At 36.3% G+C, this 16,011-nt stretch overlaps 1 protein-coding gene across 1 annotated transcript; it reads left to right on the top strand.

The window, feature by feature from the left end:
• Positions 1-2,007: 2,007 nt before the first annotated feature.
• Positions 2,008-14,907, top strand: LOC124824113 (BTB/POZ domain-containing protein At1g21780-like). The gene is made up of 4 exons (XM_088102281.1): positions 2,008-2,279; positions 2,407-2,555; positions 13,747-13,862; positions 14,123-14,907. Exons 1-4 carry the CDS (start codon positions 2,167-2,169, stop codon positions 14,720-14,722), a joined length of 978 nt encoding a protein of 325 aa, XP_087958407.1. The 5' UTR covers positions 2,008-2,166; the 3' UTR covers positions 14,723-14,907.
• The last annotated feature ends 1,104 nt before the right edge of the window (positions 14,908-16,011 follow it).

Raw genomic sequence — 16,011 nt, 5'->3', positions numbered from 1 at the left:
CTTGGAGGGGCGCCCAGGAGCGAGCTTTGCGAGTCATCTGGCGCTCAGCACCCTTGGAGGGATGCCCAGGTGTGAGCTTTGTAAGCCATCTGGCGCTCAACGCCCTTGGAGGGGCGCCCAGGCGTGAGCTTTGCGAGCCATTTGGCGCTCAGCGCTCTTGGAGGGGAGTCTAGGCGTGATTCTGAACTTCTTCAAGTTCAAGTTTTTGTTGTTCTTCCTACTTGTCTTGGGTGTCAATACCTTGCTTTGATATAAAATCTTTTTCTAATTGATTTAAGCACACAAAAAGCGGGGAATAATGATCAAATTGAATCATTATAGCTCAAGATGTAACTACCTAGAATAATCAAAGAAAACTATGATTTAGAAGGTAAAAAGCTAAGGAAGAGTTGATTTTTGTTTAATATTCAATACTCAAATAATGGTAAAATCTGACTTTATCACTCAGCTCGACCCACCACGAGCTAGTGCAGTAGTAGATTAACCCAGTTAAGGATGTTTTGTTCTTCCAATTTCTTTTATATACTTATTACAATGCAATAAAAGCGAATTAACTCAACTCATTGTATAACATTAGTTTAGAGCATTATAATCAAAGTGATGAGCTATTTTACCAAACATTATTATAAAGATTGTAGTTAAGAATCAAGGTATCAACTTACATAACTTGTCAAACAAATAAATTAATCATTTAAACTATTCAAACATTATTGAACAATATTATAGTATTTAAAAAGATTAAATGGTCCATTTACATAACTAGAAGTAATAAATAATTATAATAAAAAAATTGTAAAAGAATACTAAAAATCTAATAAAGGATTTTTGATGGTGGGTTGTGAGTCAATCACCTTCAACTTAATTCAAGCCCGTTTAATCAAATTAAGTGAGTTGAATCAAATTTAATTTACATTTAAAAAAATTAAAATTTTTTCGACTCAATCTAACTCACTTGTAGTAATTAAATTCATTAATCGGTTTAAATACATTTTTATATTTCTAGTTACTTATGTGTTAAAGAGTGTAATTGCATTTAAAGTTTATGTATATTGAGATAGATAAGTTACGTTTGATTTCTGAACATATTCTTTTGAAACATCACGTCATTTTCTTTTACAATGATTTATTTCCTTGTTTTTCGTTTACAATAATTTAATAAACTTTAATCTCATCTCAACCAATAAATGGATTCTCTAAATCTCTTGCTAGGAATAGGTTCAATAAATTTTGAGCATGTTATCCCAGATATTGCAAATGTCATCAGTCACATATGCTTAACTCTGCAGCATATTAATGCATAATTTCTTAATTATTTTAATCCATTTGTATATTTTCTGCAAGCTTTTTAAGAGTTGGATCATATTTGTAAATATGACCAAGTGATATAAAAAAGTTATCTCGATTGATTCATTTAAATTCAATTCGGTATTTCAATTGTTATCTCGGCACATTTTAATATTTTAAAGTACAATTGTGATCCATTAACAACACTGAAGAAAAACCCTTTATGAACATGTCTTCTAATAAATTCAAATATAAAGCTATAATAGTTTTATAATAATTTGGTATGTTTATTATAATACTTAAATAATATACAAAATAGTATTGATAAAATAATTTCATGATGGCAAAAACAAAACAAAAAACCTAAATTAATAGATTCATAACATTTGAAATACTAATAAAAGTAAAAATAAAATATGTATTATTCTTAAATTAAAATTTCAATAGTATTTATCAATATTTATTAAGTTTATGAGTAGAATAAAAAAAATGAGAAATATATTTTAAGTTAACTTCTTTTTTATTTTAAAAGTTAAAATATGTGTTGTTAAATATTTTATTTAAATGCATCTATGTTTGTCGTATACATATTTTCCATTTTTTAATCTAATTTTGTGACATTTTTAATCAATTAACTAACTATTTCATGGTATTTTTTGTAATGATTAGCATATTTCCTCTGAATAAAAAACGCAACCAATGATGAGACTATACAATCAATAACGCGCTATCAAACACTACAAACCTGGTTGTTTTTCAACAACGATGCTTTTTGACACAGTCCAACCCTGCTTTTTCTTCTGCAGGTGTCTGTGTCCGTGTCCGGTACTCCTCTTTTCTTCCTTTTCCTCACTTTCCCCACACCCATAACCTCTCACTGACATGGCCGATTCCAAAGTTGAAACCATTTCCCGATTAGCCCAATGGAGAATCGACAACTTTGGACCCTGCTCCTACAAAAAATCCGACCCTTTCAAGCTCGGAATTTGGAACTGGTACGCACATCTCGTAACACATCTCTATACTATTAATTTGATTAGTGTCTTGTGTTGTGAGTGATTGTGCCTGAATTGTTATTGTATATGTATGTGTGATGTTTGATGTGTTGTCTATTATTCCCAGGTACATTTCCATAGAACGGAACAGGTACCTCTACATACACATCTTTCCTGAGCCTTCTCGGCTTTCCAAGGAACAGCCGCCTGTAGCTCGCTTCATCCTACGAGTCTCCAACAACTCTGGCCCTACCCGCAAGTTTTACATCTCCCCTGGTCTGTGCCACACTGCTACTCCCTTGTTCCCTCTCCTCTTTAATAGTCAAAATTTTGAATTGGGGTTTTTGCTTTCTGCTATTCAATCTTAATGTTTAGACCAACATGGTGTGCAATATGTTTGTCAAATAATAATTGATTTTCAAATGTCTATGAAATAACATCAGTTGTGAGAACGTAGTTTCTTAAATGATTTTTAATACGTCGAGGAACTAGTCTGTGATGTGAAAGATTACTATTTGACTATCGGCCGAAGATACCCTCTGTACCCCAAAACTCTTAATATTGAGATAGGGAGTGGTTCAATCTATTTCCATGTCGGTGTGTTTGGAATAACATATGTTGGGAGAAGGGAGCTTCTTAAATTGGTTTTCTGACCAAAAGAATTAGTCTTTGATACGTGGTTCTCAGCTGAAGATATCTTGGGTGCCAAACCAAATCTTCATATTAAAATACTGAGACTTTATTGATCATGTGAAAATATTTGATCCTATGTCATATGAGTATCCATGTGTGTTGTATGTTTTGGGAGTGAAACAGACGGAAGATGGATGTTGATTACAAAAGATATGGCAGAATATTTGATGGAGACTATACCTGTAGACTAAGATTTTAGATTCCGATTTTCCTTACTTAGTAGTTATTATTGTGTGGCTATTATCAAGAAATCAAGTCCTTGGTTAAGTGAGTTGAGACTCCTAAGATAAAACAGGTTGTAAAGATTGGTTCATTATTATTGAATATAGTAAAAATGAGGTATAAGATTAATCTCCGCTTCTGTAAAAAAGTACATATAGGATATTATATTTATAATAATGAAAATATGGGTTAAGTCCAAAATACAAATAATGATAGAAAATAAATGACAACAAAGAAACAAAAGATTGAATATAAAAGATAAGATATCTAAGATATCCAGGATATCTAACACTCTCCTTCAAGCTGGTGCATATAAATCGTATGTACCAAGCTTATTACAAATATAATCAATTCTCAGTCTCCGTAAAGGCGTAGTGAAAGTATATGCTAACTGATCACTTGTGTTAACGAACTTAGTTTTGATGTCTTCGGATACAATCTTCTCTCAAATGAAATCATAGTCAATCTCAATGAGTTTGGTCCTCTCATGAAAGACAAGATTAGAACTAATATGAAAAACAACCTGATTGTCAAATATAAGTGTCATTTGAATGACATCTCTAAATTGTAACTCTCTAAACAGTTGCTTAAGCTAAACAAATTCACAAGTGGCTGACGCTATCGCTCTATATTCTGCTTTTGCACTAAATCTTGTCACAACACTTTGTTTCTTGCTCTTCCAAGAGATCAATTTACCACCAGTGGAGATACAATATCCGAAAGTAGATCTCCTATCAGAAGAAGATCCTGGCTAATTAGCATCTAAATAACAAACAACTCTTGTATGATTATTGGAACCATATCACAAACCTTTTCTAGGAGATCCTTTAATGTACTTTAATATACGAATGATTGCATTCCAATGATCTTCACATGGGGAATTGAGAAATTGACTCATCACATTGACTACAAAGGAAACATCAGGACGAGTAACTATAAGATAATTTAATTTTCCAACTAATCTTCTATACTATTTAGGATCTGAAATAGGCTCCCATTGATTTGGTAGGACTTTGGTATTAGGATCCATGGGTGTGTCAACATATTTTGAATTCATCAACCCAATTTCCTCCAGAATATCCAATGCATACTTTCTTTGAGATGTAATAATACCATCATTGGATTGTGCTACCTCAATACCCAAGAAACATCCAAGTTTGCCAAGATCTTTGGTCTAAAAATGGTTTTTCATATGGGAGATGCTATAAAGGTCAATATCTGTAAGAACAACTTCATCAACATATACTATTAAATAGACACATCCAATACTTAAGTGATGGTAAAAGACTGAATAATTGGTCCAATAGTGGGTGTTATGATAGACCCAACAAATAACAAATCTCAGCTATAATAAACTCTAACTCATGGCTCTAATACTATATTGAATATAGTAAAAACTAGGTATATGTTTAGTCTTCCCTCTTGTAGAAAATACACACAGGGTACTGTATTTGTAATAAAGATATATAGATTAAGTCCAAAATACAAATAATGATAGAAAAAAAATAATAAAAGAGAAATAGAAGATAAAAGATTAAAGATAAAATATCCAGGATATCTAACATATAATTTGGATTAAGGATCCTGCCTGGTGGCACAAGATTGTCTGTCTTGACCAATTGCAGCTCCCGCGGAAGAAAAGTTGCTTGTGAGGGTGCATGCATGGATAGCTCACCATGGCATTTGGACAGTTGGATAGATCGGTTCAGCATGATCCCAAATCTATCTTTTCTAGAGAAGTCTCTAAATACCGTGTTAAACTCTAGGAAGAGAGAAAAATTGAGATGATACTGGTTGTATCTAAGACAACATGAGGAACGTGGGTGCTTCATTTATAATACAATTGATAGAGGAGATGATATCCTCAAATAACAAATATATTATATGGGAATAAATAAACCTTTCCTACACACACACACACACATATATATATTTTCTAGAATATATAAAATCAACTCCTTATTTCTCTAGTTATAAAAAATAAAATTTGGTGGCAATGTGATTTGAGAATATGGAAATATGCACTGTAAGCTGTCAGTCAATAAGAACTTGTCATGCATGATAAAATTGTTGATCTTTATAATAATTATTTTAGAAGTCATACCTAACATAATTTCTGATTGTCTGAGAATGCATAGAAATTAGTCTCATGTCATTTTAGGCTGTATGGCTATTAGCGTAGCTAGCTTTATACGAACAATTACATCATCTCTTTGTTCTTCTAATTCATTCTGCTAGACATGACACAGCTATACTTTCTCTTCTCTATTTAGGTTTTGGGCTACGTTCTTATGAATCTCTTTTTTCAAGACTGTGTACCTAACCATCCAAATCTTTGGGCCTTCTCTATTTGCTCAGACCTTGTGATATGTTGATTTATTGTGCTTGTTCTATTGAGTCTGATGTTGCCATAGACAAACAGGGAAAGCGGGTGGGAAATGCATGGTAGGTGGTTTGGTTATTTTTCATTCAGATAAATTGCTATGATTTTTCTGTTTTGTGCATTACTTATCTGGCAATGCAGAGTAGACTGTGGTGGACAAAATAATGATAAATGAAAAATGAGATTCAATGGCTTGGAAATAATGTAGGTAGGTATTATAAGAAGGGGGCTTTGATGGAGTATTTAAATCTCTTAGTTATCTCTCTATGAAAATTAGTTTTTAAGAAGTATTTGAGATTTTGAGGTTGAATTAGACCTAAATTCACTTTGTGAGATGGTATCAAAGCATATTCTAGAAAGATTTATTAAGCCTATCATGTCACATAATATCAGACCATCTATAAATATTTAGTCTTATGTTCGAAATGTCTAGTCCTTAATGTGAGGGAATTTGTTGGAGATTACACATTCACTAAAGATAAGTGTTAAATATAGTGAAGAAGATTAGGAGAAATCTCCCTTATGTATTTAGCATACACATATGATAGTTTATTTATAATGTAAGATAAGGGTTAAACCCTAAATACAGAATGGGCTAAGCCCAATTAACAGAAACACACAACATAACATCTAACACTCCCCCTCAAGCTGGAGCATATAAATCATATGTTCCAAGCTTGTTACAAAGATAGTCAATTCTAGGTCCTCGTAAGGACTTGGTGAATATGTCTGCCAACTGGTTGCTTGAGTTAACGAACTCAGTCTTGATATCTCCGGATATGATTTTTTCTCTAATAAAATGACAATCAACTTCAATGTGCTTGGTTCTCTCATGGAAGACAGGGTTAGAGCTAATATGAAGAGCAGCTTGATTATCACATATAAGTGTCATGTGAGTGGCATCTCCAAATTTCAATTCATTAAGTAATTGTTTAAGCCACACAAGCTCGCAAGTAGCAGATGCCATAGCTCTATATTCTGCTTCTGCGCTGGATCTTGCTACAACACTTTGCTTCTTACTTTTCCAAGATATCAGGTTGCCACCAATAGAGACACAATATCCAGAAGTAGACCTCCTATCAGAAGGGGAACCAGCCCAATCAGCATCTGAATAGCAAACGATTTTTGTATCGTTGTTAGGGCCATATAGCAAACCTTTTCCAGGTGATCTTTTAATATACTTCAGTATGCGAACAACTGCATCCCAATGGTCTTCACATGGGGAGTTTAGAAATTGACTCACCACACTAACTGCGAAGGAAATGTCAGGACGCGTAACAGTAAGATAGTTTAATTTACCAACTAATCTTCTGTACCGTTCAGGATCTGAGAAAGACTCCCCCTGATTTGGTAAGAGTTTGATGTTAGGGTCCATAGGTGTCTCAACAGATTTACAGTTCATTAACCCTGTTTCCTCCAAGATGTCTAACACATACTTCCTCTGAGATATGACAATACCATCATTGGATTGTGCTACTTCAATACCCAAAAAGTACCGGAGTTTGCCAAGATCTTTGGTTTGAAAATGATGACAAAGGTGTTGTTTCATCTGAGAGATGCCGAGATAGTCACTTCCTGTGAGAACAATATCATCAACATACACTATTAAGTAAATACATCCAGCACTTGAGTGGCGATAGAACACTGAATGATCCGCTTCACTGCGAGACATACCAAATTGTTGAACAACACAGCTGAATTTACCAAACCACGCCCGAGGAGATTGTTTTAGGCCATATAAGGATTTGCGAAGACGACATACCAATTCAGATGACTCCCCCTGAGCAACAAAGCCAGGCGGTTGCTCCATATAAATTTCTTCATGCAAATCACCATTTAGGAAAGCATTTTTGACATCAAGTTGGTAAAGCGGCCATTGTCGAAGAGCGGCCATGGCAATGAATAGGCGAACAGAGGTCATTTTTGCCACTGGAGAAAAAGTATCACCATAATCCAAACCAAAAATCTGTGTGTAGCCTTTGGCAACCAGTCGAGCTTTCAGACGATCAATTGTGCCATCAGGGCCAACCTTGATAGCATACACCCACCTGCAACCAACAACAGACTTTCTAGATGGTAATTGGACAAGCTCCCAAGTTCCACTTTTCTGTAAAGCACTTAATTCATCCAGCATAGCTTGACGCCAGCCAGGATGACTTAAGGCATCACCCACAGATTTAGGAATTGACACAGAAGAAATGGATGAGAGACAAGTGTAAAAAGATGGAGATAATCTGTGGTAACTAAGAACAGTATAATGGGGGGAAGGGTTACGGGTAGAGCGTATACCTTTACGGAGGGCAATAGGCAAGTCAGACTCATTTGCTGGAGCCGGAGGAGACACAGGAGGCGGCACTGGAAGTGAGTCATGAGGGAGACAATTGCGGCGACTATAAACCTGAAGGGGTGGTGGTGAAGGACGATCCTGTGGTGAATGAGAGTCTAAAGAAGGAGACAAAATGGGTGGAGCATCACCAGGAGGATCACAGATAAGAGGAATATCAACAGTAACAGGGAGAGGTACAGAACTAGAAGATAAATGTGTAAAGTAAAAAGAAGATTCATCAAAAGTGACATCAGCAGAGATAAAATGACGATTGAGGGAAGGGGAAAAACACTTATAGCCCTTTTGTGACCGTGGAAATCCTAAGAAGACACATTTGTGAGACCTAGGAGATAACTTATCAAGACCAGGACTAAAATCATGAACAAAACATATAGACCCAAAAACTCTAAGAGGTAATGGATGTAGAGGGTCTTGAGGAAATAATATAGAATGAGGGATTTTGTTTGCTAGGACGGAAGATGGCATGAGGTTGATAAGATAACATGCCGTGAGAACAGCATCACCCCAAAAACGTGAGGGTACTTGACCATGAATGAGAAGGGTACGAGTTGTTTCAATAAGGTGTCTATTCTTGCGCTCAGCCACCCCATTTTGTTGAGGGGTATAAGCACATGAGGTTTGGTGAAGAATGCCATGAGAAGCCATAAAATGTTTAAACTGTTGAGAAAGGTATTCACGGCCATTATCACTACGTAAAGTGCGAATAGAAACCCCAAACTGAGTTTTTATTTCATTGAAAAAAGTTTGAAAAATAGAAAACAACTCAGAACGATTCTTCATGAGAAACACCCAAGTACATCTGGAATAGTCATCAATGAAGGTAACAAAATACTGAAATCCTAAAGTTGACTTAACACGACTAGGTCCCCAAATATCAGAATGAACCAATGAAAAGGGGGATGACGCTCGTTGTGAAACACTACGAGGAAAGGAACTACGAGTATGTTTACCTAACTGACAAGACTCACACGACAAACTTGATAATTTGGACAGACTCGGGACAAGTTGCTGCAGTTTGGCAAGACTGGGATGACCTAACTGAGCATGAAGAAGGGATGGTGACTCCATGATTACGCCAGCATGTGGAGAAGGGCTGAGATGATATAGGCCATGAGACTCACATCCTGTGCCAATCATGTGTTTCGAACTCCGGTCCTGCAACCAAACAGAATCTTTGGTAAATGAAATAACACAATTAAGGGAACGAGTTAGACGACTTACGGATAATAAGTTAAAAGGAGACCCAGGGACATAAAGTACATTATCAATGGATATGGACGGAAAAATATGAACAGTACCAATACCATGAGATGAGACTCGAGACCCATCAGCCATCGTTACCGAGGGTAAATTAACCGGACATGACAAGGAAGAAAACAAGGACTTGTTACCAGTGATATGATCGGTGGCACCTGAGTCAAGGACCCAAGATCCGAGAGAGTGAGTCAGACCGACAAAAGGAGTACCTGTGCGTGTAACAGAAGCAGATGTAGTGGAACTAGAGTGCTGACGGTCCTCATACCATCTGAGAAATTCCTGAAAGAGTAAAGGGTTATTCATGGTATTTGATGAAGTAGGATGGTCTGCAGACGGTGATCGGGGAGGTGGATCAGAATTAGCCATTGCTATAGGTCGAAGAGGACGTCCATGAAGTGCATAACATCTATCAATTTTGTGGCCTAGCTTGCCACAGTGGTCACATTTTGGACGTCCTTTACCTGGTTGGCGAGACCGACTCCGATCATCAAGTTGGGCAGCCATGGAGAGGGAGAAACCCTAAAAATTCAAAATGCTCCGATTGACGCAACGACCACAGATCCAGAAAGAGGGCGAGGAGGCGATCACGGCGGTGCTGATCGGCGGCGGAAAGCTCCGGCGACGCGCCGGCACGCACGGCGGCAGCGGCGACTCTTGCGGCGGCGCGTGGAGGCACGTGAGAGGTCCGTTCCGCGATCTTCGTACGACGGTGGTCGCCCGGCCGAGACGCTTCCGATGGTGTGGTCGCCGGTCGATTCTGGAACTCTGGCGGCGGCGGCGGCGGCAACGACGGCGGCGACGGCGGCGACGGTGGCGACGGCAGCGGCGGTGATTGCGAGAACAGCGGCAGTGATGGGTGCCGGAGACCGTGGAGTTGACTGGAACTATTCCTGTGCTCTGATACCATGTTAAATATAGTGAAGAAGATTAGGAGAAATCTCCCTTATGTATTTAGCATACACATAGGATAGTTTATTTATAATGTAAGATAAGGGTTAAACCCTAAATACAGAATGGGCTAAGCCCAATTAACAGAAACACACAACATAACATCTAACAATAAGTGTTCGAAGTCCCACATTGACCAGAGATAAGGTCAATTTAGAGTATATAAGTGGGTGCAAACCTCACTTTACAAGCCGGTTTTGTGGGGCTGAGTTAGGCTTAAAGTTCACTTCTTAACATGGTATCAGAGCCAGGTTAGAGCCTATCCTAACGAGATTTGTGTTGGGCATATTGTTCCACCTGCTATAGGGCCGGTATCGGACCACCCATTAATGTCTAGTCTCACGCTCAAGATGTATATACCTCGGCGTGAGGAGGGGTGTGTTGGAAGTCCCACACCGACTAGAGATAAGGTCAATTTAGAGTATATAAGTGAGTGTAAACCTCATCTTACAAGCCAGTTGTGTGGGGTTGAGTTAGTTTTAAAGTCTACTTCTTAACAATACAAACATATTATAATTTATAAATGGATGCAAATCTTACTTTATAAACTAGTTTTGTGATGTTGAGTTAAGTTTAAAGTTTATTTTCTAAGAAATTTGTTGAGTACTTATCAGTTAGTATTAGAGTTTGTTCTTAGAGTCTTATAAAAGGTCTAACCTTGGAGGGATTGATAAAAAAATGTTAGGTGAAGTGTCATAGAGTTCCTTTATTGAGACATTGTTTTAATAAGGAAAATAAAAAGACATCGTTTTTAAGTCATTTAACCATGGTGATGTGGAACTGTTAGGAAGTTAAAGGTATACATGAGAAGGAATAAAAGGGGAGAGTTGAAGGCGGGAAAGGAGGTTAGTTTGTTAGTAGAGAGAGAATATAAATAAGAAACATAATAGAGGGAGAGAGGATCATTAGATATTTTTGCTTGGGTTTAGACTGGACCTCTTGGCTAGTGGAGGAAGGGAGGCTTCCTTGGGGGAACATTTACATGTATTTTCTTCTTTCTATACATTACAGATTGAATAAAATACATATACATACAATTTATCTTCTGCTATTGAGTGTATGAGTGAGAAAAGAGGTTTCTGTTTTAGTTCCCTGAATAAAGGAACCTAACAAGAACATTGTATATTTTAGATATTTGTGTCTTTAAAATACTACTAGTACTCTCTTTTATCATTTGGGTTTAAGTTTTAATCAATAGCAACTCATTGGAAAAAGAAGTAGCTGGCTACTTGTAGTTGTGTCGAGCCTTGAAAAATGGTCAGCTTACACATTTAATTACCAGGAATAGTTTCAGAACTTTTGTGTTGTATTGTGATCACATCATATGTAGTTACTTAGTATAAACCTTTTTAATAGGGCTTATGTGACCCAAAACACAGATAAATACAATGAAGGTTCTATAGCAAAAATAATGATTTTGGTTATGAAAGTTTTATCCCCATAAGCTTGATGTTTGCTTCCTGATTTTGGTATGATGAGGGCACTTGAGATACACAAGAATATTATAATGAGTTTTAGAAGTTGTATTTCCTTCTCTTAAGATTTCATATTTATAATAACTTGGGATGCATCAGATACAATGTGTAAGAGGGAAAGGAAGAGAATTCTAAAAGATACATCTAGGAACTAGGTCTAGCACAAAACACATAACACCTTACAATAAATCCTATTCAAGACTATTTATTCTAACATGCTGGAGTACACAAATTGTATGTACCTAGCTTGGAACAAATAGATTCAATATGAGGACCTCTTAAAGATTTTGTTATTACATCTGCAAGTTGATCATTTAATCGAACAAACTCCGTGCAAATTTCCTTACACAATAACTTTTCTTGAATAAAATGACAGTCAATTTTAATATGTTTAGTTCTCTCATGAAACATTGGATTGGAAGCAATGTGGAGAGCAACCTGATTATCACAATACATCTCCATCAGTTGGATTTCACAAAAATCTAATTCTTACAAGAATTGTTTTATCCATATAAGCTTATAGATTAGGGATGCCATTGTTCTATACCTAGTTTTTGTAGATGATCGAGCGACAACATTTTGCCTCTTGCTTGTCCAAGAGATAACATTTCTTATAAGCAACATGCAATATCTTGTCATAGAGTGTCTATCCATAGAAGAACCAGCCCAATCAGCGTCAGAATAGCCAACAATTTGGGTATTCCCTTTATTCTCATAATGTAGTCTTTATCCTTGAGCCTTTTTGAGCTATCTTAGAATATGAATGATAACATTCTAGTGATGAATACAAGGAGTGAATTGACTCACAATACCAACTGCGAAGGACAAATTTGATCTAATAATAGATAAATAAGTTTTCCAACCAGTCTTCTATATCTTTTAGTGTTAGAGAAAAATTCTCCTTGTTTTGCCTTTAATTTTCGATTTGGATCTATGAGACAATCCACTGGTTTACAATAAATAATGCTTGTCTCTTTAAGGATGTCATGAGTGTATTTTCTTTGAGAGATTACAACTCCTTTCTTTGATTGAGCTACTTCTATGCCTAAAAGATATTTGAGATTTCAAAGGTCATTGGTTTGAACCCTGATTGCATAGGTGCTCCTTTAACTAAGAATTTAGTGTCATGATTCCCTGTAATGATTATATCGTCAACATAAACTATTAAGTATACACATTTTCCAGTTGAGGTATGACAATAGAAAACAGAGTGGTCTGCCTCACTATGTTTCGACCCAAAAGATTGAACAATGTGACCAAACTTTCTAAACCAAGCATGGGGAGATTGTTTTAGACCATAGAGAGAGCAACACAACTTACAAACCAAACCAGACCCTCTCGGAGCAACAGAGGTTCTTCTATGTACACCTCTTTTAAATTGTCATGCAAAAAATCATTTTTAACATCTAATTGATGAAGGGCTAAAGATGAGTGGTTGTCATGGCAAGGAAAAGTTTGACAGTAGTCATTTTGGTCATCGGAGAAAAAGTATCACTGTAATCGAGTCCATAGATCTAAGTATATCATTTTTTTACCAATTGAGCTTTGAGGTGATCTGAGAGATAATGCGGACAGTGACCGATTGATAATTCTTTTGCCTAACAAAAACAAGACAAAGACTAGCAGAATGGGATCGACTCGTTCTCATACCAACTAGAGAAAGATACACAAGAATATTAGAATGAATTTTAGACGGTGTATTTCCCTCTTCATATTTATAATAACTTGGGATACATCAGATACAGTGTATGAGAGGGAAAGGATGAGAATTCTAAAAGATACATCTAGGAACTAGGTCTGGCATAAAACATATAGTACCTCACAATAAATCCTATTTAAGACTATTTATTCTTATAGGGGCTAAATTCTGACTATGGTGTCTGAAATTTTATCCCCGTAAGCATGATGTTTGCTTCCTAATTTTGGTAAAATGTGGGCTAAATTTTGATTATGGTATCTGCTTTTGTACACATACACTCTTCACTTCTGTTTACCTGCAAGAAATAGGGCTAACTTTGCATCACTACCTCAAAATGGCAACTGTGAAGATTAAAATTACATTTACCTTTACCAACTTCAAGATTGTATATTGAAATGCTGACACAGGTTATGTCGTGACTTGTATGTGGTTCTAATGTTCAGTTCATGAAAGGGTGCTTAGGACAAGTGACGACTTTGTCTGGCCTGTTGATACTGCATTCCTTGGTCGCTTTGTTATTGATGTTGAATTTCTTGACCTGAAGGCCTTCCCTGGGAATGTGAGTCCCTGATTTTTGTGATCATTACTATGTTTATATGATATTGATGTAAGTGGTTAATGTTATAGTGTATCCCTAAATATAATGGTGTTTGTTTTTTCCTCTAAATATCCATCTGCTTATAAAATACTGCTATAAGTTGCTTGCTAAACGCTAAGAAGCACATGTTCTTTTTCTAATCAATTGTATTGTCTGGAGTGACCCTTACATGTAATAGATTGTTGCTTTTCTAACCTTTGATCAATTCTTTTGAACAACAGGGTGGAGTAACCAGATCTATATGGCCATCTGATGGAAAACTGCAAACTGTTGCAGATCAGAGCGCTCTCCGATGCCTGTCTCGCATGCTTGACGAGGCTATACATGCTGACCTCACCATCATTACTGCAGACGGTACTCTGAAAGCTCACAAGGCAGTTTTATCTGCTAGTTCTACAGTGTTCCATAGTTTGTATCTTCATAATGCTGATGAAGAAGATACATATACGATCCACATGGAAGATATGTCTCAAGAATCCTGCAAGTCCCTCCTAAGTTACCTGTACGGTACTATAAACCAAGAAGATTTCTGGAACCACAGGCTTCCATTGCTTGGAGCAGCCAATAAATATGAGATTGATGATCTCAAAGACGCCTGTGAGGAAAGCCTACTAGAAGATCTTAACTCGGAAAATGTTCTGGAGAGGCTAAATGACGCTTGGCTTTACCAGTTACAGAACTTAAAGAAAGGGTGCTTCACTTTCTTATTTGATTTTGGTAAGATACATGATGTCAGAGATGAAATAAATACGTTTTTCCAACATGCTGACAGGGAGCTAATGCAGGAGATGTTTCAGGAAGTGCTTACAATTTTGAAATAGGTTGCCATGAAACACTTATCATCCTTATATCTTTCAAATGATGGATCCTTCTGTATAATGATGTTTAGTTTAACTTTGTATTGTGCTATATTATAATATGATGTGGATATTACCAATGTCAAAGGAGGAAGTACATTACTTTGTATATAATTGCAACTTCAGTTTGATCGCCTTTTCTATTTCTACTCTATTCACAAGTCAAATATTTTCTTTGGGCCCATTATCACTTGTCAAGCTGAAAGAAGACCCAAGTATGGCTCCAAGGATCATGCAAATCTGGCTAGTTTGCTGTTGAAGTAAAGGGGACTACATGGTAATTGAATCGCATCGCGTATCAGACGGTTGATTTATCGTATCGTGAATCGTACGATTCATAAACATTAAACATTTTGAGTCATTCTTTTAAACTTTTTCGGATGCAGTGACAGTTTCTAGAACCACCCTTTTTTTTTGGGGTGCAGCATTAACTTTACTGAAAGTTAACATTTCCTAATTAGGTTTTAAAATGTTTTAAACAAATGGGCTAAAATTTAGGTTAAAAGTGACCACTCCACATTGGTCATCAAATTCATCTGTGAAATGATGTCAACAATAATATTATCTTAAGCCATATTTGTTTTAGAAGGAAGGTTGTTTCTTGTGCGGAGCATGATGATCCGACTTTTCATATAGAAAGTAATTTTCTTTCTTTTTAAAGGTAGGATTAGATCCATTGAGATAAAATTTTTGAAAATTATTTTTTTTTGTGACCAGGTTTGTGTTTGTACCTTTTGGAAACATGTTTGTCTTATATCATATTTGCTTTTGTAGACAAAGCTTTGGCCCTTGCAGCAACACATTCTTCCCTGTTAGTATCTTCAATAATTATGTGTGTGATGAGCTTTGGAAGTGACATATGTTTGTGTCTATGTTTGAACTCTTGTTTATAATAAGTTCAAAGTAATTTCTCGATCGGAAGTTATGAAACAAACTCATCGGGTAGAAGAATGTTCTTCGCTTGATGTTTTCAAGCCACTTGTGGCACTCATTGATTTGAGACTTTATGTCCTTTTCTTCAATCATCTCCCAGCAGTAGTAGTTCTTTATGATGAACCTTTGTTTGACGACATCTTCAGTAGTGTATTTGAGAATTAACGAATCCCAAATGTCTTTCACTTACTTATAGGAATAATACACATAAAAAAAAATCATTTGAAAGTACACTAAGTAAAGTATGTCGGCATACCTTGTTCATATGAATCCAATCTTCAACTTGTTTTGAATTTGAAGGGAGACTGAAGTCAAATTTT

This window comes from Vigna umbellata, chromosome 1 (assembly GCF_029865625.1).
Source record: "Vigna umbellata cultivar VRB3 chromosome 1, Vumbellata_1.0, whole genome shotgun sequence".
NCBI classification, from domain to species: Eukaryota; Viridiplantae; Streptophyta; class Magnoliopsida; order Fabales; family Fabaceae; genus Vigna; species Vigna umbellata.
The sequence above is the reverse complement of the archived record's forward strand: the minus strand, read 5'-3'. Positions and strand labels throughout refer to the sequence as shown.

What these genes read in the sequence shown, in the direction of transcription:
- LOC124824113 (XM_088102281.1), top strand. Translation starts at nt 2,167, where the DNA reads ATGGCCGATTCCAAAGTTGAAACCATTTCCCGATTAGCCCAATGGAGA. An exon ending in AAGCTCGGAATTTGGAACTG is followed by an intron (nt 2,280 to 2,406) that starts GTACGCACATCT and finishes TATTATTCCCAG; the next exon opens with GTACATTTCCATAGAACGGA. An exon ending in CAAGTTTTACATCTCCCCTG is followed by an intron (nt 2,556 to 13,746) that starts GTCTGTGCCACA and finishes TCTAATGTTCAG; the next exon opens with TTCATGAAAGGGTGCTTAGG.